General features: G+C 46.8%; 1 protein-coding gene across 4 annotated transcripts in view; it reads right to left on the bottom strand.

Moving 5' to 3' along the window:
• Nucleotides 1-27,074, bottom strand: part of KIAA0232 — an 89,310-nt gene that overhangs the window by 4,317 nt on the left and 57,919 nt on the right. Inside the window, exons 1-6 of one of the 4 annotated variants that reach the window (XM_082652827.1) lie at nucleotides 24,337-24,481; nucleotides 17,930-17,996; nucleotides 16,485-16,566; nucleotides 11,150-14,435; nucleotides 4,890-4,998; nucleotides 134-231 (exon numbers count right to left, since the gene is read on the bottom strand). In XM_082652827.1, coding sequence (XP_082508953.1) covers nucleotides 134-231; nucleotides 4,890-4,998; nucleotides 11,150-14,435; nucleotides 16,485-16,566; nucleotides 17,930-17,996; nucleotides 24,337-24,369 — 3,675 coding nt within the window. In that variant the 5' untranslated portion in view covers nucleotides 24,370-24,481. Of the gene's footprint in view, nucleotides 1-133; nucleotides 232-4,889; nucleotides 4,999-11,149; nucleotides 14,436-16,484; nucleotides 16,567-17,929; nucleotides 17,997-19,240; nucleotides 19,346-24,336; nucleotides 24,482-27,074 lie in introns of those variants that run through there. The other 3 variants (XM_082652828.1, XM_082652825.1, XM_082652826.1) reach the window with 3 other exon arrangements.

Here is a 27,074-nt window from a genome sequence, read left to right as displayed (position 1 = left end):
AAAGGGCCGCGGACGAGGAAGGCCACACCCACAGAGCTTGGTGACAGGGAAAGGCAGTCACAGGACTCCCAGACTTTGGGGGTTGTGGTGGCCGTTTGTAAGTTAGTAATAAGGAGGAGGACAGTCCACTTACCCTATTAAAATCTAACAGACGCTCTTCATTACTGGGCATTTCTTTAACATCTGGATATTCTTCTATACCATTCTCTCCCTTGGCATTTGTATAACATTCTTAATCATTTTGAATGGAGAAGGGAAAAGAGGGAAAGGGGGGAAATTTCATTAAGACACAGTTACGAAACATACATTCTTGTTTCATTTTTCAATGAAAAGTCAGATCAATTAGGTCTACAGCCCTCTGGGGATTTTATGAAGTCACTAAAAGCAGACACGTTCAGCACCAGCCAGACAGGGGTGTACGAGGAGAACGTTAGGCCAGTTTAAGAACTCTTCTAACAAATTGTTCATGGAGTTAAAAAAACAAAAACCAAAAACACACGCCAGCATAACCATGCATTCTTGTTATCCCACCATGAGACATTCATTCAACAAATACGTACTCACACCTCTAAGTGACAGGCCCTGGGAAAACAGGATAAAAAGACCAGCAAGGTCCGAGCTCTCCAGCGCGTACGTGGTGTGGAGGGGGACAGATGATGCACCACGCGTATGTTCACAGAACAAGTGAGCAAAGGAATTTCAGACAAGAGGGGGCGCAACGGAGATAACAAAGCAGGGCAACATCCTCTGTTCCTCCTCAGCTCAGCAGCAACTAAGCCACCCGTGGAACAGGGAGGAGGAAGGTGGCTAGCGCTTTGACTGGGTAAGCGGCTCTCGGAAGGGGACAGGACTGTAAGCTGGAACTGGAAGGAATCAGATAAATCATTTAGTCTAAAGCTTCTCAACCCTGCTTTCGCATTCAAAGCGCCTGGGGAGCTTTAAGAAAAGTCCGGAAGCCCGGCCCGCACCTGAGATTCTGACTGACTTGGTCTGGGTATGAGCACTTTCTGAGAAGCTCCCAGGTGAGTCTGAAGCACTCCCAGGGCTGATGCCCACCGGCCTTAACCTGCACTGGCCCCCCAGTCACCTTAACTCCACGGAAAGGGTGTCAGGATTCCACCCCAGCCGCCCGCAGCAGTCACCGCGAGGTGCTGGATGAGCTGCGCGCCACCCCACGCGTCACAGCAGCGGCAGGGCCAGCTCCACGACCATGGGCCCTCCTGCCATCACCGGGGGCGGGCAAGCCTGGGCCCTGCTTGGCCTCCCACAAAAGGCTGTACTCTCCGTGACCTTTGGTCCTGACAGCCTCAGGCCCTCAAACTTACTAGTGTAGGTTCACGAAAAAACCCAGGCTCTGGGATTAGACAGACGTCAGTTGACTGCTGATGATGCTACTTACTTGTGATGGAACTTGGAGCAACTTATCGAACCTCTTGGAGCCCCAGTTCTCTCATCTCTAAAACAGGATCATCATTTGCCCTCGCAGATTTCTGTGCAAGTTCAGAGATCACCTGTGCGCAGCCTCAAGTTCGGGCTGGCACACTCACTAACACCTTCCACAGCTGCTACTAACGAAAGCCCTGGGCTTGGGGCCGGCCCGCCGCAGGACAGCTGGGGAGGACGCCCTGCTCTCCCATGAGGCAGGGAACCCCTCACCCTCACCCTCACCCTTTCTGGGCCGTCACCTTTTTCTCAGCTCACCTACCAAGCTCTCATCATCTCCGTGCCCCACCGCGTTTGGTCACCACTCGTACGAGGTGGGGAAGGTAACCATTTCCTTGGCTCGGATATGCCCATAGACGAAGCGGATCCCCCCACTATTACCTATACTGTTTCCCTGCAGGGCTCTCTCTTTAAAACTCAAATAACACAAACACTTTTCTAAGTGAGCTTTCCAAATGTTCTGAATCCGGTGTATGAGCTCTGGAGACGGACGCGTGGGACAGACTGTGGCACACAGCTGCGAGGCCGTTGTGGTCAGACTCCCTGCTGCCCACCTGACGTGCCCCTACCCCCGGCCCACGTGCCGGGCACACAGAGGCCACAGCGTGTGCAGTCCTGCTGCTGCCCCGGCTGGCGCTCCTGCCCGGACCGCGCCCCAGCCGCCAGGCGCTTGTGTCCTGACTCCCTCAGGTCCTGCTGAGAGGTGAGCTGATCAGGAGGGCAGGGACGACGCCTCTGCGTCCCCAGCCCCTAGAACAGTGCCTGGCATGAGGCAAGCATGCACGAAATATGTGCAGAGTGGGTGTGTGTGTGGGCACACAGCAGGGTGGGGGCTGGGCCTTCGTGCCGACGGGGCCCTCGCTGCCCCTGCTCCACGGCCACACTGCCTCCTCCTCCTTTGGGGCCTCCATCTCCTGACTCACAGGAGAAAGGGACAATCCTCCTTGCCCTCCTTCCCGGGGAGGCTGGAGCTCCCAGCTCAGACTCAGAGCTGCACAGGCTTCTCAGTAATCATCAGCGTGACGTCAGAAGTTTCTGGAGCAGGGACGAGCGTCGGCAGTCACGGCTGCTGAGTGGGTGAGAAGGCCACCTGCTTCCCGGCTAAGCTTCTGCTGAGTCTATGCCCCCACCCCACAGGCTGAAAGCACCACACTTCGTAACGGCACTATGAGGCAACCGTGCAAGGATTTAACTCACGGTTGTGAGTTCAAGGTCATTCAAAAGCCTGGTCACCACACTTATCCACTGAGAGTTTCTCTGCACGCCACTCCACAATATATAAAAAGCTGAATGGACTAACAACCACGTACAGCACCTACAAGGCACCGTATAGATAACCACGGACCTGGAGCTGACAGCTGAAGCGCATTCCTCAGAAAACGGGACAGAGGCTGCAGAGACAGCCCGCGACACAGAGATGGAGCCCCAACTCAGTGTGCTTGGAAGTCACCCCAAGCCGCCCCCCACCCTGGCCCTGCCTGCTCTGCCACCGCGTCCCTCCTTCCCTCTGGGTCCTTCCTGCGTGTGGGTGTCCTCTTGCTGCACTGCTCCAGGGTCCCCGGCCCTCGCCGCCTACACTCCCATTAACTGCAGTTGGGACTCACTCAGCCAGTGCACTGGACTGCACTCCTATCACCCTGGTGTCTCCCGGGCACCAACTGCAGACAGCTGCTGTGGACAGCAAGCTTCTGGACCACAAGGAGACAGCCTGGACTCAAGCCTGAGCTGCATGGCTAGTGCCTGATTCTGGGCATTCAACTTGAGACTTAGCTTCCTCATCTGAAAACCAGGCTCTCACGGGGCTTGTATAAAAGACTGAAAGCACCTCGTAAGTCATGTAGAGCAACCCAAATACTAGCTAATGATGGAGGAACAGGCCTTTAATAAATGCTGTTAAATAAAAAAGATGCTGAAGGGCTTCCCTGGTGGTGCAGTGGTTGAGAGTCCGCCTGCTGATGCAGGGGACACGGGTTCGTGCCCCGGTCCGGGAGGATCCCACATGCCGCAGAGCGGCTGTGCCCGTGAGCCATGGCCGCTGAGCCTGCGCGTCCGGAGCCTGTGCTCCGCAACAGGAGAGGCCACAGCAGTGAGAGGCCCGCGTACCGCAAAAAAAAAAAAAAAGATGCTGAAAATAAAGACTCTGCTCTATGCTCCCCTTATGACCCTTTGGGAAGGAGGAAGGCAGGGCTGGGGAAGCCGTTTCTTGTGCCCACAGAACAGAGAGAAGCAAACAGTCCCAGCCTCCCCCACAGTCGGCTGAGGCCAGGCTGCGAGGGCAGGCCAGTGCAGGCGTCCGGAGCCCCCAGCGTGCGCAAGGCCCCACGGGCAGTGAGGGACATCACTGCCCCAGGTTAACTACAAATGAGCTGGGGAGAGACACACACTCGAACATGCAAATACTAACAGGAGACTGACCTGCCCCCAGGGCTCTGACCGGAGAGACCACTGACGAAGTGCTGCAGCTGACAGCCCAGGGGACCACGGAGGTCTGCACAAGCTCAGAGTCTTGAGCTGACCACTCGGCTGCCTCCTTAGTTCTCACTTCTCCCGACATTTCAGATCAGGATCTTTTTATAGCTTCTGAGTATGTCCACCTGGGCGGCTCACAGACTAAAATCATCTTCACCAAATCTGCTACTGCTCCGACGTCCGGTCTCCCCTAACTCCCTCCTGCTGTTCACTACTCACAGAAAGTCACCCAGCAAACTCCGGCATCCTCCACAAAACCTCTCGATGCTGTTCTCTATGCCCCCCCCACCCCCCGAGTGCCTCAATCCAGGCCTTTATCCTGTCACACCCAGATCACTGCAAGAGCCTAAGAACCCCAGCAGGGGCTCTGCAGTTTTTCAATCCCTTCCCCCCTCCATTCTGCTGCTAGAACTGTTTTAAAAACCACACCTGACCTGATACCCTCCAATGTAACTCCTTTAAGTGGCCCTCTCCTCCTGCCTGTCCAACTCCGCCAAACTCAGCGCTCCCCCCGCCGCCCCCCGCCTCTCTCCAGCCTCAGCTACGACCCAGCTGGGCCCAGTGGGTCCCTGTCCCTGAGCCCGACTTGCCGCAGACCCTCGGCCTTTGCTCAGGCCACTCCTGTCACGGGGACTACCTCTCCCCAGCCCTCCCACCGGGGCCCCTCCTGCAGGCCCCCCAGAGCTGAGGACTCCCTGCTCCACCTCTCACGGGGGCTCCACCTCTCACGGGGAGCAGGCACGGAGTCCGTCAGGGCCGGGGTGCCTCTCCGTAGCGTTTCCACGCCCCGCCCCTCCAGGCTGTGATAGGGGTTAAAGCAGGGTCCAGTCCTCATGCATCTCTGTGTCCCCAGTGCCTGACAAACACTGGCCACACAGAATGTTTTTGGACTCATTTTTACAGCAAAAGAATTTACTGCTTTTAATGAATTAGAAATCTGAGTGGATGAATCAATGACCTAACGCAGGTCTTCTTACCTTCACATTCTGAGGCAGGAAAAAGAGGAGAGTACAAGGCTTTTTCCCACCAGGTCTGTTTTTCTTGACTTCTATTCATTCCTTGTACATCAGTGTTCAATACAGGAAACTGTTTAGATCAAACCAAATATAGACAAAGTTCACAAACTTCCAAAATAAAGGGGAAAAAATTCAAGCATTATTAACTATGGACTACAAACCCAGGATTTTTTAACTGGTGAGGTTCTTTTTGACTTTTTGTTTTTACTGTTCTAGACAAGGTGAATACAGAAAGCCAACGTGTTCATAGCATACAAAGGAAGTTTTTCTTAAAAACACTTATATTGCAAATGGAATAAAAAGTCTTTTCAAAAACCACAACAAAACTCTTACGAGGCAAAAACATAAGGAAACAGCCTCAAATAAGGCAAGTATTTAGATTCTGGAAGTACAGAGATAACGGGGTGGCTAGTGTGAGGTGCTCGAGAGAACGTGAGGAGGACCCTCTTCTCCTTCACACACTCAGGCAGGAGGGAGTCAAAGAAGAAATGGGACAGAGGAAATTTTATAGGCAGAGTTACCAACCTAATGTCTTTATAACAATTAGCTGCTTCGATGAGAACCAGAAGGAAGTTGAGACTAAAACCAAGTAATAACACTGATAGTAATTCAAATTCAACACAGGAAACAGACACCGAAATGAGAGGAGGGCAGGACTCCTGAGAGCAGGAATGACCTCGTACTCCGTGCACATCCACAGCCCTGGCAGAGGGGAAGGCGCTCACGCCCACCCCTCGCTGGTGGAGCTCTCAAGTCCCAGCTGGACGTGCCCACCTGTCTGGGCAGCAAGGACTAGATGCAGTGTGGCTGTCACGCATGATCGAGGAGTGTCCTCGTGAGCGGTCGTCAGAAGACGTGGCCAGGGGCAGCCACCCCGGGGACATCCTGGTATGCTGGGGTCTTCCACGCTGCTGCCTCACTGTGCCTGACAACAGGCCCTGCCAGGCTCAGTAAGGCCTGCTTTCGGCATCTCTGTAACTCCCATCACCCATCCCAGTCTCAGGAAGTGTCTGCTCGATGCATACGACCTGTACACACTGCATACACCTGTGTTTCAGGAGACATTTCATTACATGTTCAAGTTCAAAACCTGAACTGTCTTACAACCGATGATCTTCAGTTCTCTAACAGGATTTTGTTACTCTCCTAAACAAAGTAAATTATTTTACTTTATCAAGAACTTTTTGATTCAGTAATGTGTGATTTTTATTACTTACTAAACGGGAAATGTATTTCAGATTCTGATTTTCATGTAACTTTTCAGAAATACCCCTCAATTAGAAACTGAAGAATTGTGCTGTCTACCCAGAGTGGTCAGTTAACCTTCACCATTTTCTCCTGCAGTATATTCTAACAATAAAAATTAGTAAACCTATTAGATAAACAGATAGCAAGGGCAACAGCGACAACAAGGCCAGGGTTAACGCAAATGAAGCCAGCAACATGCCAGGTCTGTAGTTAATTCCAGGTTGACTCCTGCGTCTGGCACATAACTCACAGCACTATGAGGCCCTTCTGGAAAGGCTCCGCCTTCTCTCCAAGGCATACCTATCTGCGAACAGATTACTTGGTGCTATCCAGGAGGAGCAAGGATGGCTCCCTGGACAGAAGTCTCCCGATCGTCCCCAAGGCACTATCGAAGAGAGATGGATTTGAAGGTAACAAGTTCCTATTTGAGAAGGAAAGTGTGTGGGGCAGGCTGAGGAAGGATCAGTGTTTTATTCATGTGAGTGCTGTCAGACTGCTTATCTTTAATCCTTTCTTGAGATTGTGCAAGTGAGGTAAAGAGTAAGAAAGGGGGAGAATTCACCGGGACAGACAGGATGCGGTGGGAGAAAGCAGGCTGGAGGGACCGAGGTGTAGCCGGGGGGCTGGGCCAGCATGAACAGCAGGTGAGACACAGGCAGGACCAGACGTGTGTTGAGCACAAGGCAGGAAGCGCACCTTACTGATCTTCACACCTCCAGGAACAGGGCCTGGCACAAAGCAGATACTCCAGGTCTGCTGGCCTCAAGAAAAGGCTCCCCCTGGCCAAAGTCCCTGATTATCTAGCACACCACTTTCTCTCTCCCTCCCCTGCTGAAATCACTGTTAGACCATGCGGACTCTGGCATAGTTTTAGGATTTTTTCTGCATTCTCCATTTGAATGTCAATTCCAACAGCGAGGACTTATTTTTCCTGTTTTCTGTTACACCGAATACACATTATGACATCTTTCCACTTAGCTATTTCCAATTTTTAGGCTGCAAAAGATAACCAGGCTTTGCTTAAATAATGTCTGTTTAATGTATTAATTCAACTTCTGACTTGGTTGAGAATGAAAAGCATGAAGAAAGAATGGAAGAAGTGGAAAACGGACCAGAACACAAGCTTGGGCGATCCAGGCGCACCTCTGCCTTAGCAGCGCTCTCCCGCTCCCTCCGGGTAGCTTCTTGGCTCACGTGCCACCTGGGAGCCTTTCTTCAGCGGTACCTTGGCAAGGAAGCCTGCCCGTACTCCGCATTTATCATGGCAACCCCTCCAAGCACTCCCATCCCACCACGTCCCTTACCCGGCTCTTCTTTTCCACGGCATTGGGATTCTAACGTACTGTGTAACTTCATATTGTTGACTGAATATACCTCCACAAACGCAGGCGTCTTTGTCTATTCCTTTATTAAACCTAGCACCTAGAATAGCGCCCAGACATAGTAGGCTCTTAATAAATATTTAATGTGTGAATGAAACAGTAAAAAAAAAATTAAAAAAAGAGAGAAGAACATGAACTTAATCCAGAAAGGCTTATCAGAAACGTCTTTAGCCACAGATGTAATACTCAGAAATTCTTTAGAAGGTGAAAGTTAGGTAAAGGCTCACTGCTTTAAATGCTCACTAGACAGTCCTAGTTCTGGTGAAGAGAAAGGTGAGTTCTGCTCTGGGAACAGAGCACTGAACAGTGCCCTCTGACACAGTCAGCTCTCAGTTATTTGCCTCACAAAAGGAAAAGAAAGCCTCCTATAATAAGCCTTGTTCTTTGGAAAAGGAGAGAGAAAATGTAAATGAAGAGATACCCTGTGCAACAGAGACCAGTAAGGGACACTGCTGTCCTAAGTTTTCCTTTACTGACAGGAAGTGCCCCATTCTGGAAGGAACTTGGGCTCTGCCCTTACACTGGGGTCTGGGGCAGGCATCCCACCCTCTGGGCCTACGCGCCCGTAGCCGCCACGGGGGGGATAAGCCCATGGCGGCAAGTCACTACAGGCATTCAGTAGGGTAGTGGTGGCACAGCAGTGGGCACAGAGCCAGCACAGCGGGGCTGGGACCGAGCGCCCTCCCCTCAGCAGAGCGTTCCAACTCCCCTGGCACACTCCTCGCGGGAGGCCTCCTCTGCTGGACTGGACTATGGTTTCCCGGAGACAGGGCGGGGCCTTCTACTGCTTCTCTGCGCCTTAAAGCGCACGACATGGAGGCAGCAATCAAGCAGATGACACAGAGAACACTCTTGCACAAACTCACGCACAAATAACGGACGCCTGGCGCACTGCTCCTCGGCTTTTAGCTCCTACTTCAGCAGCCACGACCTAAACGTTGGCAGCTCCCCTGCACACGTGAGAAATTTCAAGCCCCTCTACCTTCGTGCGCGCTGTTGCTTCTGCCTAGAGCGTCGTGCCTCCTCCTTTCTGCCCTGGATGCTCAGGTACGTGCAAAAGCCCTCCTCAACTCTCACGGGCTGGGTCGGTTCTCCTCTGCGATCCCACGGCACCCTATGCTCACCCTCCCCAAGCCACCCACCATGTTACCCAAACAGCCTAAAAGATAAGGAGCTGGCTAGGAAATTTTGGTACATCCATACAATGGAATAATATGCAGAAAATAAAAAAGAAGGGTGATTATAATAAAGTCATTTCAGTTAAAAAAAAAAAAGTAGGAGGAAACATACGTGAACAGGTATTTGCTCTCCAAGCACACAGTATCCTCGGAGGATACACACCGGGACCCACACTCATGGCTGCTGCTGGGGAGGGACCTGTGCACTGTGTACATACCCTCTTGTAACTCCTGAATTTGAACCACAGGAGTGAATTACCTAGGTCAAGGAAAAGAAGTGATCTGTTTGCCAACTGGTCTTCAGTACTAGACTGAACTCTCCCTCTCCCAGGGCAAGGTCAGTGTCTTGTTCATCCAGGTCACTTACCTTAGCGATGGGCACAGAACGTGTAAATGTTTAATAAATGTTTGCTGAACTGAACTCCACTAAATTTTTGAAAAGGATCATAATTCATGTTGCTGGGTACAATTCTATTAGAAATCCTACCTTCTAGACCACTTGCACTGAAACAGATTGGCAGCTAGTGACTTAAAACAGAGCTTGGCCCTCTGTAAAGACTGCCCTCACTCAGGAAAGGAGGGGAAGACGACCCTGGCAGGAGCTCCCCAAGACCGACAGGTAGTGTGAGAGAGTGAAAAGGCACAGATTCTGGCCCCAGCCTGTCCTTTCAGGCCACCCTCAACCTTTCTGTACCTCAGATGAATCTCTGAAGTTAGCTCCAACCTGGCTCTGAACTGTAAGCGATTCTGCTGAGAGACCAGGGCTGTGAGGACCGAGGACAGCTAGGATATCGGACAACCTCAGTGTCCTCTGAGGACTTTACTGGCAGCTAAGACCTTTCAAGACAACCCAGAATTCTGGTAACACATAAGTACGTCAACGTACTAGAAAGCTAAGGAACATGGTAATGGTATGATGCAGAATCTCACTCCTTTCCTCTTTTTCTTTCTTCCCAATCTGGAACCAGGTGAAATACAAAGTACATAAAGGAATTTTTAAGGAAGAAAAGTGGGGCAATAAACAAACAGATAAGACCTAACAACATTATTTTTTGCTGTTGTTCTGAGCAGTTCAGATTTCAGCGTTTCAGTGGGGTTCAACTCATGTCTAAACATCCCCAGGCCAGCTCATGGGAGCACTGACTCTCGAGTTGCCTGTGGGGCTTCCGACCATCACATGCACTCAGGGCCACACGTCAGCACCTAGCTGACAAATGAGTAAGGCATGACCTGTATCCATAAGGCGCTTATAATCTAATGAGGAAAGTACATCGATGACTCATGAAAAAGGGCAAATGCAATTAAAAGAAGAGGCATAGAGCACATGAAAATTAAAAGAAGGGAGAAATGATTTCTGATGCAGGTGGGGATGCAGCAGGGGAGAGAAGAGGAATGAGGGATGCGTCAGTGGGAGACGTGGGAGCCTGAGGGAGCCTCATGGTACCAGTGGGACTGAGCCATGTGAAGGGGGGTCGGAGTGTGCGGGGGGGGGGGACAGATGGGAGGAAGGGCGACACAGCTGCTCTCCAGCCACAGGTGGCCTGACTTCTAAACACCTCCAACTGTCTTCTTAAAAGCTGCGCCTGGAAAAAGGCCAGGCACTGCTATATCAAATAATGGCTGCAAATGGGCAGAGCACTGTGCTTTTTCTGTGAAACAGGTTATTGCCTTAAGTGTTATCTCTTGTACACTCACTCAGTTTAACCTCGAATCATTTCTTAGGAACAGTCAAATGGTACAATGACTCCCATTAACAAAGCTATTACTATTAACCTCATCTGATAGGCTGACCCGTATCATTCATGTAACCTCAGGAATAGGTACTTTGTATAAAGCAAAGTCCACCTGTACGGGTTTTGTAGAAGCTATTTTGTTGCATTTGGATTGTGGCTTAATTTTTACATGTTCCACGACAAATTTTAGAGAATTCTGTAGAGATGTAATTTATTTTACATGTAAAACATAAGTTTCAATAAGCTAATCAGTGTTTCAGAGACAATTAGACAGGCTTCCTATGTAAAGAAACCCTTTGCTGCCACTTCTGAAGAGCAAAGGACTGTCTGAAGAGTAAATAGCGACTTCTGGATTCATCAATTTTTGAAAGCTGGAGCACTTATATGCCAGGCTTTGCTTTAAGCATAGTACGTGCACCTTAAGACAACACGGAAACATCTCATATCCTGATTTATTTAAAAATGTCTTTGCAGAAAATGTCTACTGTCCAGTTCAAATTTATGAATATCAAATCCACGTTAAGTCCTTCTGTAAAAATCCTCAGAATGCTAAGTTTTAAGACATTTAAACTAAATTCCCAATAATTTAACCCTATCTTTCACTGTCTGAAATGACCGTTCTTTAGAATTAAAGTCTGATCAAATGCTTTTACCAAATACCAATACACACTGACACATACCTCTTCCAGCTGTCCTGAAGAAACTGGATTATCTTCGTAAGCAGGGAACTGACAACCTGCTTTGCAACTGCAAAAATTATTAATTTCTTCTTCACATTGTGCCATTATTTTACAATTTGCTTCTGAGCTTTCTAAATCGATTTCCAGAGACTCATTCAGGCTACATTCCAAACACTGATTCTGCTTTCCTACTGGCAGAATCCCAGCTGATTCCTCCTGGGAATCAAGTGATGTTTGAGCACTCTTTTCCATTCCAGATTTTTTTAACCTGGGAAGGAATTTTCCAGACTCAAGCTCTGATTTTCCATAGTAATGGCCTTCCTTCTCTGCATCTTCTTCCAGTGGTTTGAGATCTGCCTGTGGATCTTCAAATGCATCGACTTGAGAAGGAATGGGGATGTTTGCTTCATCTTTTTCAGATTCAAATTCTGACTCGCTTCCTCCTCCTGGGGACAGTTCAGATGCAGAAATTGGGCGAAAGTGAGTCCTAGGAGAGATCCGAATAGCCCTGTATTGTGTTCTGTCAACGCCGCATATCCTGGGGTGGAGAACTTCACTGTCTGAATCAGAGCAGAGGATTGATTTCGGTTTAAAACTAGGACTGAACGATGCAATCCCTTCGGGTTCAAACGAACATTCTACATGAAGAACTTGTGAAAATGGATTGCTTAAGTCAAAGGAAGAGAATGAATATTCAAGTCCAGGATCTTCAACTTGAAAGTTACCACAAGCTCCTAATAAGTCTTCATGGAAGATAAAAGAAAACCCCTTATTCAATCCGTTTTCCCCACTCTTCGGCTGGTCATTCTGTTCAAATGACACGAAGGGTTTCCATAACTGCCTGTGACCAGGAGCAAAACTGTTCCCTGGGGTCATAAAGACATCTGTACCAGCTATTGTCACCACGTCGGACGCTGCACACTGTAACAAACTTCCTTTTGTGTGACTGGGTGGTACTACTGCCCATTCCCCATCGCTATTAAAGGTTTTGAGCTCTCCATAAACTCCTCCAAGAATGAACGAGTTCTCTTTATCTTGGGCCACATCCCAAGGTTTAGAGGGGGTAGTATAGTCACCACCGTCCACCTTTGATAGCTCACCGGAAACAAAAGCTCTTTTCTCTGGGTTCTCCTTCTGTCCCTCCCACAGATGATATTCTGATCTCTGCACAGCCTTGTTAGGCTCCTGGAGGGGCTCCATTTTAGCTTCAGCATCCAAACAGCAGCAGTAGTTATTTACATCTGTCGAAAACAACTCATCCTCGATCCTTTCTACTTCTACCACAGCTACAGAATTGCTATCTGCCATCTTTGTCCAAATGTTTTTAATAACCCCTGAGCTGTAGCCATCTCCACGTGGGCTGCTTTCACTACATACCTGTGTAGTCTCAAAGCTTTTGTTTTCTGTTTTTTGTTCTAGCTGAATACCACAGACGGATTCTAGCTTGGATTTTGTTTGGAAAACTAATGTCGGAGTTTCTCCTACAGTCCCACTGCTGTGCTGGCAAGTCTCATCTTGCCAAAAATCTAGAAGTTCTTCATTTACATAATTTGACGAGACTCTAGGAACTACGTAATTCATATCGTCTGCGTTAAACTGTGTGGATTCTTCAAACTGAATGTTTAACGTCTCATTGTCTGAACGTGTTTCTTCTGAATGGGACCATGGACTACAAGTTCTTGTTGAAAGATTAGAACAGTGTTCATTTTCTTCAAAGGCACTATTTTTGGTCCATATTAGTAATCTAGACTGTGTTTTTCCAAGCACATTAGCACTAGAATCTGTATTTTCATTTCCCAAGTTGAGTGTTTCAAAAGAAAATGGTAAAACAGAATTACTGCATTGCACTTCAAACACTGAAAAACAAGAGTTTATACCAGATCCTTCATTAATATCTGAGAAGAGCTCTTGATTGCCAGCAAGCAAATGCGGATTGAGCACTGTGCTGTCTAAGATCGGGGAGAGTCTAATTGGAGAATCTCCTCCAAAACTCTCCCCGTCGGCATCGCCAGAGCTGGATGAACAGCACTCCCAGAACTGAGCCAGACTGCCAAGGTCTTGCAGGAATAAGCCCTCAGCACCCACAGAGCTGGTAGAATCTGTCCATATTGCACGTTCCCCTTGCAACTCCATTCCATCTAACACTATGCAACATTCTGCCTCAAAATCTGTCTTCTCTTTGCTTTTCTGTCGAATCATATTCAGAATCCGACTTTCTCCTTGCGTTGTTTCTGAGGCACCAGGATCCAACATGGATTGCTCAATGTCCACTTCATAGAAGTGTGTTAATTCTGATAGATGAATGTCATCCAAGTATCTGCTGTCCTCCGGTAGAGGACAGAATGAGGTCCCCGTGAGGTCAATATCCTCATTTATAACTGCAGGCATTTCTACAAAATGACCATCAATGAAAGTACCTGCTGCGAGGTATGTGTTATGAATATTATTGTTGCTGATACGAAGACCATGCACTGACTCAGACAATTCTTCTACTGCTTCTGAGGTCAGGTCACTTGTATCTTGCCTGTTTCGGTATGTGGTCTCTAGTTTACTCTTCCTGCTCAAGGGAACAAAATACTCAGCAATCGGTTCGGTGTACCACAGCGGCTCCTCTTTGTACTCTCTGTCGGCTCTGCTCTCCAGGTACAGGTCTCTCCCTTCGGTGCTGCCGGCGTCTTTCCTGCCCATCTCCTTCAGCGGCCTTTTAGCCCGCTTGCACAGCTGTTTGGTGGAGCCGCCGCTGCTGCTGCTGCTGCTTCCGGCATGCACGCTCCTTTCCGCCTTTTCGCCATGCTTCAGTGAAAGCCTGCTCTGCCCATTCCGCCCTTTTCTGCTTCGGATTTCTCGTGTCTTGTGTCTCACTTTCACACACTTCGTGGATGCTTTTAATTCTCCCTGATTACCACTTGAGCTCGAGCCTCCTTCGCTGGAGCCGGAAGACCAGGAGCGAGGGCGCATCTTTCCTTCAGGCTTATGTCGGATTTGCTTTTTGTACAAAGCAGGCTTCTCCTCACCTGTGCCATTCCTAAATTTGTTCTCCTTCTCATTTTGACTCTTGCTCTGGGTTTTCCCGTGCACAGTGGTGGGCATGTCGCTGCTTCTCTCCTCGATGAGCTCGCCTTCGCTGTTGCAGTCCTTCGGGGAGGACGTGTCTGTGCTAGCTGGTGGGGCTGTGGACGACGAGGAAGAGCCAGGGCAAGAGCAGACTGTAGCCTTGTTCCACACAGTCAGGATTTCTTGCAGGCAAACTGGTTTCTCAGAAAGTGGTGGAAATGCTTCATAGTACCTGAAAAACAAGTAGAGAGTTCAAAAGTGGGCGCTCAGACGTATCAGATGTAGTAAAAACATCACCGATCAGAGAAACGGGATATTTCATTTCAATAGAGTCAGTGTTTACGTCACCCATGAATTAGTAACTTCTTAAAAATTAATAATACCGTAAAATATACTTTATACTTAGTTCTATGGATCAAGCACCCTTACATTCAGCACTGAGATAAGCACTATAGGAATATTTAGAAAATACGTTAAGATGACTTTGATCTTTAAAATTTGGATTTTCATAAGTCACTAGTTACAAATTAATACAGTGGAAAGAATGTAATATTTTGATACGAAATATCTGAATTTGAATCTCAGCTCAGTCATTTACTATGCTTGTGACTTTAAGCTAATCATGTAATGTCTTGGTCCATTTCCTCACCTGTAAGATAGTGATACTATGACTTACCTCACAAGGCTGTTATGAGCACTGGAAACAAATGTAGGTGAAAAGCTGGATAGCAAAGCAGTCGAGGGCATGAGCTCTGAAGCTACACTCCCTGAGTTTGAATCCTCACTCTGCTATTGCCTAGCTATGTGACCTTAGGCACGGTCCTTAACCTCTCTGTGGCCTAGAAAACGGGGTAATTATAGTATCTATCTCACAGAGTTGTGAGGAGTAAAGGAATTAACATGCGAGATGAGTCAGTGACTGTTATTATCGAATCTTTTCTCAGGAGGCAAGTGCAATGCCCAGCATTAAGCAGACCCTCAGAAATGGCAGGTTTCTTGGAATTCAAGTGTTCAGAAAAGGGGATGCTGGTGAGGCCTAGAACAATCAGACAAAGCGGACCACAGCTGAGCCTTGATGTTCCAGCTACGCAGCGGTCTGGCGAGTACTGTGAGGCACGGGAACCTGTGTGAGGACACGAAGATGCTGTGCCTCGTCAGACCAGCAACCACTGGAAACACACGGCAGGAAAACCAGGGAGGCTGGCTTCAGAGGGCTTCAACAGGAAAGAAGCGTTTTCAGTTTGCTAGGAAACTGGTAGCCACTGAAGATTTCAGAGCAAGACAGACTGACAAAGGAAGACTCGAGAGTCAGGATGGCTACCAAAGTGGGGGTCATTCTAGAGGCAAGTCAAGCTCACACATGAAGTGATAAAAGGCCAGGTGTTCAAAGGGCCTATACTTGACTCTCCTTTTCAGTCTAGACCAGAGCTGTCCAATAGAAATATATTATGAGCTTCTTAGGTACTTTTTAATGTTCTAGGAATCCCATTAAATGGGAAAGAAGAAAGTGAAATTAATTTCAATAATATATTTTACTTAACCAAATATATCCACATTATCATTTCACATGTAATCAACAGAAAAAACTATTAATATAGTGTTTTACATTCTTTTTAAATGAAGTCTTTGAACGCTGATGGGTATGACACACACGGCACCTCCTAGCCTGAAACAGCCACATCGCAAACGGCCAACAGGCCGCACATGGCTACGGCTACCGTGCTGGACAGCACAGCAACACAACCAAGTACTCTTTTTCCCTTAAGATTTAGAAGTTGAGAAGATTCAAATAAAATGTATAATAAGGAAGTCTCCTTACAATGCTGTCAATTTAAATATGAACCATCTACAAACAAAGACAGAAAAGCATCTTTAGGAAACAAGTCGGACAAGGTCAATGACTTGCCCAGTTCCTTCTGTAATCAGCAAGGGGAACTTGGCTTCCTTGTGTACAAAACAAGGACAAGCCTAATTGCTTACAGCTGTCTCAAAGGACTGGTGTGAATTTCAAAAGTGGTGTATGAATGGACCATAAATGGCCTTGTTTGTGTCATTCCGTGAATTTCACAAATATTGATTCAATATGCGTGAAAAAGATAAGACCTTCTTATTCACCTTTGAATTCTCAGCGTCAAGCACACAGTAAGTGCTCAATAAATTCCTGAATTATAAAATATCAAACTAAATAGCATATGACAAACAAAAAACTGTAAACCATGTAGCAGTCATTTGTCTGATTTTAACAAACACATGCTTTATTACTGAATACAATCTTACATACATTTCCACTTGATCCTTTGCTGTAGGGGATAATTCTGCCTCTGGAGAGGGAGACCCCTCTAACTTTTTGTGAATCTTCTCTTCTGTTATGAAACAAAAATTCAGAAAGATTTGTCTTATATTTAGTTAATAAATGCTCCTGTCTTTTTCTTAAGTAAATTTAATCAGAAATTACATAGGCTTTTGTGGCTTTAAAAGAACTCTACACCAGTTTATCTTTTTAATAAAAATCTATTTCTTAAGTGTGCCAGAGGGAACTCTGGCTAAACCACATTAACTTTGGGCTGAGAACGGAGAGAGGTTCACCTCATCACTGACAGAGGCTCTAGAGGCACTTAATTAAGAGAATGAAATTCCCTGTGTACTTATTAATTACACCAGAAGGAGAGAACACCTGTTTAGATTCCAAAAATATTTTCTCACAAAATTCTGCACTCACCGACTTTATACTGCCTCATCTTGACTAACACTAATCTGTAAAGAAAGTTATTACAATTAGCTCTCTGTTACTTAACATCTAGGTGAGGGCTATGTTTCAACTAAAATAGAAGCAGAGGGCTATACTCTTAGCTTAGCTCATGATACTGCCCTCAGATTAGAAACAAATAAATTGTGCCCTTATTAAAAAGAAGGCTCGGGCTTCCCTGGTGGTGTGGTGGTTGAGAGTCCGCCTGCTGATGCAGGGGACGCAGGTTCGTGCCCGGGTCCGGGAAGATCCCACATGCCGCGGAGCGGCTGGGCCCATGAGCCACGGCCACTGAGCCTGTGTGTCCGGAGCCTGTGCTCCGCAGCGGGAGAAGCCGCAACAGCGAGAGGCCCGCGTACCGCAAAAAAAAAAAAAAAAGAAGGCTCAAGGCTTGGTGGGCAGCACAATGACCATGAGGAGGACATGTAAAATAAAGATCCTTCACTTTAATAGGTCACTCTTACTCTACGGGCTTGCAGGAAAGTTGAGAAAAGCAGCTGTGAGGGTTCACGCATCAAAATGACTCAATGAGCTTGTCAAGCCTGCCTTTCCAATAACTTCAAGAGTAAAGGCAAAAGCTCCTTCCAAACCTAAAATAATTAGCTGACACCTTTGCAGGCCCTGAAGTCAACAGGCAAATATTAACTTGGGGGGTGGGGGGGAGGAGAAGGATGGGAAAGGTAAGAGATTATTGCTCCAGATCCCTGAGCTTCGGTTTGAAGACAAACACAGTGAAACGTCTCCTTTCCATGAGGGTACTTGTGGATTAAGTCATCCCTTTGAGGGCAGGGATCTATCGACCAGTGATGGCTGTGGAATGACCCAGAAGCCACTCACAGCTAAAGACAGAGCGTGACACTGGCCTGGTGACACACTGAATACAAAGACTTTGCTCCTGTTGCCTCTTCTTTCTGATCAATTCCAAGATCTGGTGGCTCTACCCACTGTGCGGGGATGGCCCTTGGAGGCGGCACCCTCACCTTGCTGGCTCTGCAGGTCCTTCAGCCTGGAGCAGAGCTCCTCCACTAAAGTCTCGATACCAGAGCTCTGCGTGGGAACAGAAAAGCACATAGTTTACTGCCAGGTATGTAAGAGTCAGGTATTTGTACACTTTTGTCTTAATATAAAAGCTTTACAAATCTTCCATGTTTCAAAAGAAACACATTATGAATATTTAAATGAAGAGTTTAAAAACTATAGGTTTCTAGATTCAATTTAGTATACGTATTTTACTAACAAAGTATATTCACCGGCACTTACTGATAAAATGTGAAAATACTAATGTACCTTCCAGAGTAGCTTCTGTCTTCCCAGGGATACAGCATCTTGCTCACGGGGGAGCCTAAGGACCTAAATGCCCATCTTACGGTTAAAAGTCAGTCGCTATCAAAACCATTATTCAATATCTGTACAAGCGAGGGCTTGTACGAGACTCAGTACAAATTAAAATCACAAAAATCTCCTCGTGGTCCTCTAGGAGTACATGGTCTAAAGAAAACAGGTGACTTTTTCTTTTTTTTCTCTTAAAGCGAACACTCATGACTGGAACAAACAGAGCAGGTGGAAAACATATGTCATTACTGCAAGCGAATGTGAAAGCTTTACTTTAAGGGCCATGAATAGGGTATTAGCCTCTGTACAGAACTGGGGTAAAATTTAAGGAGAGTGCGTGGAAGAGTCTGAAATTGGGAGGAAAAGAATAAGAGCCAAACTCTAAAGAAAAATGAATGATGGAAACAGGCATAAGCAAATCTTTTACTATGGAGACTTTTAAACTTTTAAAATTCTCTATTTCTCACAGGAGGAAAGAAAAATCTTTTACAAGGTACAAAAAAAGTGAACGCATTTCCTAGGAACTTTTTGTTTATTCAGTGGCTGAAAGCCCTACTTAAATTGGAATCGAGTCTCTCTAGGTGGTCACAACCCGAACAGGCACAGGACTCTGCCTCCTGTCGTCCTCACAGGGCCTTGAGGGGCTAAAAATAGACGCTACCCCATTCACCTCACACAAAATGACTCAGCAAAGTATTACAGATATCCTCAACAAGAAACCGCAGTTACACAGTTTGAGCAGCAAGAAAGATTACAATGAAAACAGCTAATTGTAAACATTGATAGTTACAGTCTATCCACATCATATCACAGCTTTTTACAGGAGACAGGACAAAAGAAGAAAGGGAAATGGGCCAGAGGAGAGCTGTCCTTTCCTTAAAAATTCCTAAAAACCATGGCAGATATTAGTCATAAGCACAACTCTGACTACACAATTCCATCGGAAAGATTCTGCTTACCATAATGTTAAAGGTGTGATGAGTATGGCCGTTTTATTCCACTTCCTCCAGACCATGAACCTAACACCACTGTCAGCTGACTCGCGGCTGCACGCTGGTCTGTACAGCAAGCCTGTGTCACTGTGTTTCTAAAGCCGGTGCCAGTCTCCAGGGCAGAACACCAAGCCCTAGGGATTGCTTATACGACTCCGCTCGATCCTCTGCAACGGCGGGCCACCTACTATTCTCCATAGAGCGCTCATTACAACAGTCACCAGATGTTACTTTTTACGCTTTGTCTTGGAAAGCACTTCCAAGCAACTGTAAAATTTAGCTGTTCTGGATAGTAATGCAGCTTAGAAGTATATACATTTGCTCTCATATATAAATGGATAATAGACAACACGCTTAGTCCTCGACCCTGTACACAAGAGCAAGCTCTACCGACCCCGATTCTGTCTTCCTTGATTCCTGAAGCATCATAATTGTATTTTTTCAAAAAAATCATTAGACCACTGGGTTATCATGATAGCAAACTGAGCAACAAGAAGGGGTGTCAGAAGCAACACCGGACCCTGTCGTCTCCTGGCAGGCATTCTGAGGTGTCGACTTGGCGCTGTTAATGAGAAACTATGTCCATTTTCCCAACTATGATATTAAATACTAGATAATTCTGTTAATCATATTTTAACAGTATACCATATCCGCGAGGGCATTCAAGAATACTGAGAGCCTGCAGTACATTATACTCATACCTTAGTGACAGCTCTAAGGGGAAACAATGCCGTAGGTGAAAAAACACTAACATTCTACCACGTAACTCATGAACTGCTTTTCCCAGCTGTAAGATGGCTGATACCCACTTACCTCCCAGTACCAAACCAACATGAGAAACTGCTCTGCAAACCACAGGACCACTCTAAAATTCAAGTTATGGTACCCAAATCTGAACACCGGGGGGCGCACACACAGAGCCGGGCACTTTTCAGGAGATGTTCAATAAGTGGTCTTCCAGACGCATGACCATTCACTCGTGTACTTCTCTCTCTCTCACACACTCACTCACTCACTCTCAGCAAATGGTCAGGGCCCCCGACGGCCAGGTAGGACACCCGGAGAGATGAGCTCCCTACCCTCAGGGAGTCTACCCTCGAATAACTGTTACTTCTCACAGCTGGGAGATGGCCGGGGGCAATGTATCTGGGCCTGCATTCCTGCCTTGCCCATACTCACTGGGCAGTAGGGTGCAGCGCCACGCCTGGTCTCTGAACACCTCCCTCTCAAGATTCCCGAGGGTAAACTAAGGTGATGTGCGTGTGAGGCACCCCTCAGAGTGCCTGTCACATGGGTCACCTAAATACTGGTGCCCCCTCTAGACTGTTGATTCGTTTCTCACTTCCCAGGGTCTCAGTTTTGGATTCACTGCTTTTTAAAATGCCTTGAGTGTTTGCTCTGATTTGAGTTTGAGGGTGGAGGAGTAGGAAAGGTAACTAACCTGACCCAGACACTGCAGAGTCCCCTGGATTCTGGGGACTCCACGGTGCTGGCACTGCTGCCTTCCCTCTCCTAGGCTACAGGGTGGAGCCACTTCCGTGATGATGCAGCCCAGGTCAAACACTGCAGCTACTGTCCCACTGCTTCTGGGAAAGATTTTTATTTGTTCCCTGATAAGTTTCTATCACTTCCCATACCACAGCGTTTCCAATGCTTCTCCCCCCTCTGCGCTTCCCATCCTTCTCAACTACTGAACTTAATCATCAGCATCAAGGAAACAAAGGCAATCTGACGTATTCTCCGTAGTCAAAGGCTTCTGTAGCTATGTTAATCATCTCAAAGGTTAATCTTTTATGGAGAACGCTTTGGGACTGGATATTGCCTAAATGCGTGACAGGCAGTTCCACACCAACCCTGTGATCATTAACCAATGTGGCTCTCCGGGGCACTCAAGCGGTCCATGCCGCTGGGAGTCAAAAAGACGTGGGTTTGAACTTCACCTCAGGGTTAGCCACATGGCCGCCCTTAAGCCAGTCACCTAGCAAAGCCTTACTTTTCACAGCTGGAAAATGGGAGCATACCAATGACACTTCCAAATAGCTGGGTTTTGAACTCCTTGTATCGGTCCCCTAATTTCTTTTTTCTTTCCTATTTGCCATTTCTTCGTTTTTTGCTTTTACTTCCTGGCAGATTTCCTCAGCTATACCTTCCAACCCTTCTGTTGAGTTCTTTCATTCCCATTATCATGTTTAGAATTTTCAAGAGATCATCTTGTCCCTTGGATTGTTTCTTCTTTGCAGCAACCTTTTCCTCAGAGAGAAATTCCCCAATCTTCAGAGTTCTAGCAGACAGGGAGAAGAAAGGGGTGGGGATTCAACAACTTGCCAACTTTCATTTAGTCCCCAGTTTTCATTATGGTATCTCATGCTTTCCCTCAGAGGTGCCTGGTGTCCTAAGCCTGTCTGGCTTCCATCTGTCACGAAAGTACCTGTCAGGATGGGGAAAGCCTGGTAACCTCAGTGAGCCACGACTCCTGGCACTCAACCCTAGTATAGGTCCCTCCCCCAAATGTGCTAGGATTCCTCAGTGAGACACTAGCAAGTGTGATGCATGCCCTCTCAGAATGCTAACTCCCGGGCTCCATCTGCCGTAGACAGAAGCCTAAGCTAGCCACGCGGAGAAGGTCACAGCTCCTAGCTATCCCTCCTGAGGTGCCAGACAAGCTAAGAGAGCAATCTTGGATGTTCCGGTCCCAGCTGCCAATGACTGCAACGGTATGAGACCTCAGACAAGACCAGCGGGGGCCTCCCTGGTGGCGCAGTGGTTAAGAATCTGCCTGCCAATGCAGGGGACACGGGTTCAACCCCTGGCCCGGGAAGACCCCACATGCCGCGGAGCAGCTAAGCCCGTGCACCACAACTACTGAGCCTGCACCACTACTGAAGCCCACGTGCCTAGAGCCTGTGTTCTGCAACAAGAGAAGCCATGACAATGAGAAGCCCGTGCACTGCAACGAAGAGTGGCCCCCGCTCGCTGCAGCTAGAGAAAGCCCGCGCACAGCAACGAAGACCCAACACAGCCACAAATAAAAACAAATAAATAAATTTATTAAACAAAAAAACCAAACAAACAAGACCAGTGGGACTTCCCTATAGGTCCAGTGGCTAAGACTCCGTGCTCCCAATGCAGGGGAGCCGGGTTCGATCCCTGGTCAGGGAACTAGATCCAACACGCCACAACTAAGAGCCCGCATGCCGCAACTAAAAGGGCAATGAAGATCCCGCACGCGCCAACTAAGACCCAGCACAACCAAATAAATAAATATTAAATATATATATATATATCAATAGTTAAAAAAAAAAAAACAAGACCAGCAAAAGAACCTCCCAGCTGAGCCCTACCCAACCCACAGACTTGTTAAGTCAATAAATAAAAGAGCACCAATAAGACAACTGAGAATATACACCAGGGTTCATAAACTCATGTCTTCAGTGGCCAGGGAAGTAATACAAACATGTGACAGCCAGGTATAATGCAATAGGAAGCAGTGGGGCACGTGGTTACGTGGATGGAATAAACATCCATGGCCTACAGCCATTTAAGGATAATTTTTAAACAAAAAATCCAAACAAACAAAAGGCTGTCTCTGCCAAGGCACCTGCATGAGGGCTGTGATTCCCATCTTTAAACACAGGAGGATCTACAAAAATCTACCCAATGGCTTGCCTCCAGCTCTTATTTATATTTGCTCTCTAGAATGTGGTATAGAGGAGGAGGGAAGTATGCAATGGATAAATATTACTGCACACCTACTATAGGCCAAGGCGGCATAGAAGAAAAGATAATCTTTCTGGTTAGGTCCATAGCTTTCATCAGATACGCAAGCCTGTAATGCTAAAATGGTGAAAAAAACAACTGACTTTAATGTAGCAGTCTGATGCCTAAGTATATACTCTAGACAAGGCACTGTACATGTGCACAAGGGTGGGAGCACAAGAATGGTCCTTGCTGTGTTCTTTATAACAATCAAAACTGGGAAACAACTGAAAGGTCCATTACCAGAAGAATAAATAGCTTTACAGTGTTACAATGGGCATTTAGCAGTGAAGAGAAATTATAAGATCATACTAGTAACATAGATAAATCTTTCAAAATGTTAACTAAAAGAAGCAAGTTACAAAATACATAGAGTATGATACCATTCATATAAAGCTAACATGCAAAATAGTCACACATTTGTGTATCCCCCTCAAATAACATTTAGTAAAAGTATAAAGATGTGCACGGGAGAGAGGAAAACCAAGTTCAGAGCACTGGTAACCTTGGAGAGAGATGGAGAGAAGTACCACGAGGAAAGGGCACTTGCGGGGCTCAAGCTGTTTTCACAATTATGTGTTTCTCAAGCCACGTACACAGGTGCTCACTGTTCTGGTCTCTGTCCCTCCCCGCGTCTGCCTTCCCGCCCTCGCACACTCGGTCTGTCACACCCCACTCAATAACCCCCGCGTACGCCTCTTTTTATGCCCTTTTGCTCACCTCACCCTCAGATTTTTAGAGCAGCCCCTCCCACTTGTTTCCTTTTCCACACCCTCACTTTCAGCATTTAATAGTGTAGGAAATTTCCTATAAAAATCCCAACTTTCTACTTTTTCTAAAAAGAGAGAAGACCTGGCACCACCGGGATGGCGTTTCCCACAGGCCAACCCGCTCCCCACCACCTCATTCATTTAGCGTCCTACTCAGCCCCTGGAGACATGCCAGACGGCAAGCTCTGGCCAAACAAGCCAGTGGTCTATTGTTCAATCTCCTCCCCCAAACCACCCAGCCCATCAACCCCAGACACGCATATCCAACTGCGTTTTCAAAATCTCCACCGGCCTCTCTCACAGGCATCTCACACCCATCCACCCACAAATTAGTGCTTCTTCCCAATTTCCTTTTCCTCAGTAAATGAAGATTCCTTTCTTGCAGATGCTCAGCCCCAAAACCTTGGCTACCTTCTCTGCCTCTGCCCTCTTCCTCCACCCTACATTCAGTCTTGTCAGCTCTACCTTCAAAATATATTTAGAAACAAGGTCTCGCCCTCATCGGCCTGCTGGACTAATAAGGTAATAGCTCCTTACCTGCTTTCTCTGCATCTGCCTCTGCCCCTCCATCTACCCTGCCTCGCCCCAACCCATCTACTCTTAAATGCAGCAGCCAGCAGCACCTTATCAGCATTTAAGTCAAGTTACATCACCCCTCTGCTCCAAACTCTCCAACTTTCGAGGCTTCTCAGAGGAAAAGCCAAGTCCTCATAACGGCCTACAGGCTTCCTTGAATACCCAGCTCTTTCTATGCCCAAGGAGATAAGGCCTAGGCTTCCTCACGCAGGGTTGGCTGTGACAACACAGCAATTGTGAACATTCTTGGCTTTAATAACCACTGGCTTCTCAGGGGTCTGGCCTGTAGAGGGAGCACAGCATCACCTCTTACAACGTGGACAGCGCACCCAGACGGGCACTGCACACATCTAAGGGCTCAGTAAATGTTAGTTACCATTGTCTTGATGCTCATTATCCAGAATGGATAAGTTCAAATGTCAGCATGCAAAGAAACAATGTACATGGTCAAAATTAACCTTGAAAGTAAATTGCCATAAATGACTTTACATGTATTTTATATACAACCCTGTACAGCATATAAACAAAACATACGCAAAATATTGAGATGTACTACGTACTTTTACTGGCAAAAAGAATGTTACTGGTGAACTTAGCTGAATGTGAAAACATGAGCAGTTGCAATAAGACTTCACTGTACTGAGGACATAAATCCTCTACAAGACGCTGAATAACCACAGAGCAAGTCAGTTCCCCAGGGTAAGTTGCAGTGCTGTTACTTTCAAGACTAACTTAATTGAAATAAGTTATCATTGCATCCTAACTTTATTCCCCAAACAGGGCCTTGTTGAGTTTCTAATATCCTAACCATTCCCAAAATGGGAGATGAAATACTAGCCCTGATTCAGTTTTAAGTAGCTCAATAAAAATAAAACAGAAATATAACTAATTATTAAAAACAAAAACAAAACAATATGAAAAGCTCCAACTCTGGGGAAAGAGAAAACAGAACCAAGTAAACTTGAGGATTCAAAAAACAACAGTCCGCACAGTTCCACTTTTTATGTTTTTAAAAGGGAGAAAGGGAGGTGTGGATATATGTAACCACATCAGGCATGTGCCATGTCCACTGGTAAGAGAAACAGAACAGCTTAGAATAACATCACATAACTATAAAATGCCCACCTGGGGGAGGTCTGAGTGGCCTATCGCTGAGTCACAGCACCGTTCTTATTTACAGACCCCATTACTAACTGCACTCAAATCAAATGCAAAATGTTATAGCAAAAAATGAGTACCAGGGCTACCCTGGTGGCGCAGTGGTTGAGAGTCCGCCTGCCGATACAGGGGACACGGGTTCGTGCCCCGGTCTGGGAAGATCCCACACGCCGCGGAGCGGCTGGGCCCGTGAGTCATGGCCGCTGAGCCTGCATGTCCAGAGCCTGTGCTCTGCAACGGGAGAGGCCACAACAGTGAGAGGCCCGCATACCGAAAAAATAAAAAAGTGAGTACCAAAGAATTCCATTTTATTTGCATGTGTAAACGAAGAGTATTAGCAAAGGCAGTTTCAGCTGAGACTTAACAAACAACAAAGCCCATTAAAGGTCATGGTCCCCAACAGGAATAAACAATGGCTCACAGATGTTCACGGGTGTTGCCAAACTACCATCAATGTATAAAATTAAATTTGGACATAACTGAGTTTCCTTATGGTTTTGGTGACGTTTCTCAGATAAATATTGGGCTGAGCGGGTTCAGAGACGTGCTGAAATGCGGGTACAACTTGATGCAAGGATTAAGCGGAGGCACAGCGTCCCACCACAGGGATGTAAAACTGCAGTCAGAGAAGTCTACCATTCTATTTAAACCATGGCGAGCGAAGAGTCTGATAACTCTGGATGCTTTTACAGAAACAGCTAACACTGTAGCTGTAACAGTCACACATGCACACACGAAAGTAATGAGAAAAGAATTCATCTCACATGTAACTCAGAACATCACCTCTACCTACCTACCTAATAGAGTGATAGCATCACCTATGTTACTGTCTTGTGATTATGTCATTAACATTTTAAGCAATTAGACTGTAAACTTGTTAGTGGCTTTTGACTCTGATCAGTTAGTAGTGACTACACAGAGCTGCACGAAGAAGGGGTCTAAGTTGGCATTAGAACTGGGTGGGAAAGCAAAGCACAGAATCGCGAACATTACCATCCTCAGTATTTAGGGAATGAACAACACACCCACGTGCAAACATTCACTGTGGCAAAAATATAAGATAAAATAGAACTCTGCATTATAATTTCCTACATAGGGCCTTCTTTGCTCTCTTCTTTTCACTGAAGCCACCAGGCAGATTCTAGGGGGAAAAAAGCTAGCCTACAGTTCATAAGTGACCACAGTGAATCCTTTCCATTGTTACAGGCCATAGTTAGAGAGGGTTCTTTTCAACTTCTTTCCATTGGCTCCCAAGAGCCAGGTGAGCTGTCCTAAGGGGGCTGTGCACTGATGCACACACAGCAGGCGGCTCGGGACAGGGCTCCAGGGCTTGAGGACTTCCTACTTCCTTTTCATTCTGTCCCCAAGCACTCGGCTGAGCTCCTGGTGTACGACTGGCACATTCACTTCCTCAGCCGACTTTAATTTGGTAAGATTAAAAAAACAATCCTTATTAGGAAAAAGAACGCAGTAATTTTTAATAAAATGAGAAGGAAAGAGTTAGGACAAATATGCTTCATTGGGTTTGAAAACAAAAATCC

This window comes from Grampus griseus (assembly GCF_964374135.1).
Source record: "Grampus griseus genome assembly, chromosome: 4".
In the NCBI taxonomy this organism is placed as follows: domain Eukaryota; kingdom Metazoa; phylum Chordata; class Mammalia; order Artiodactyla; family Delphinidae; genus Grampus; species Grampus griseus.
The sequence above is the reverse complement of the archived record's forward strand: the minus strand, read 5'-3'. Positions and strand labels throughout refer to the sequence as shown.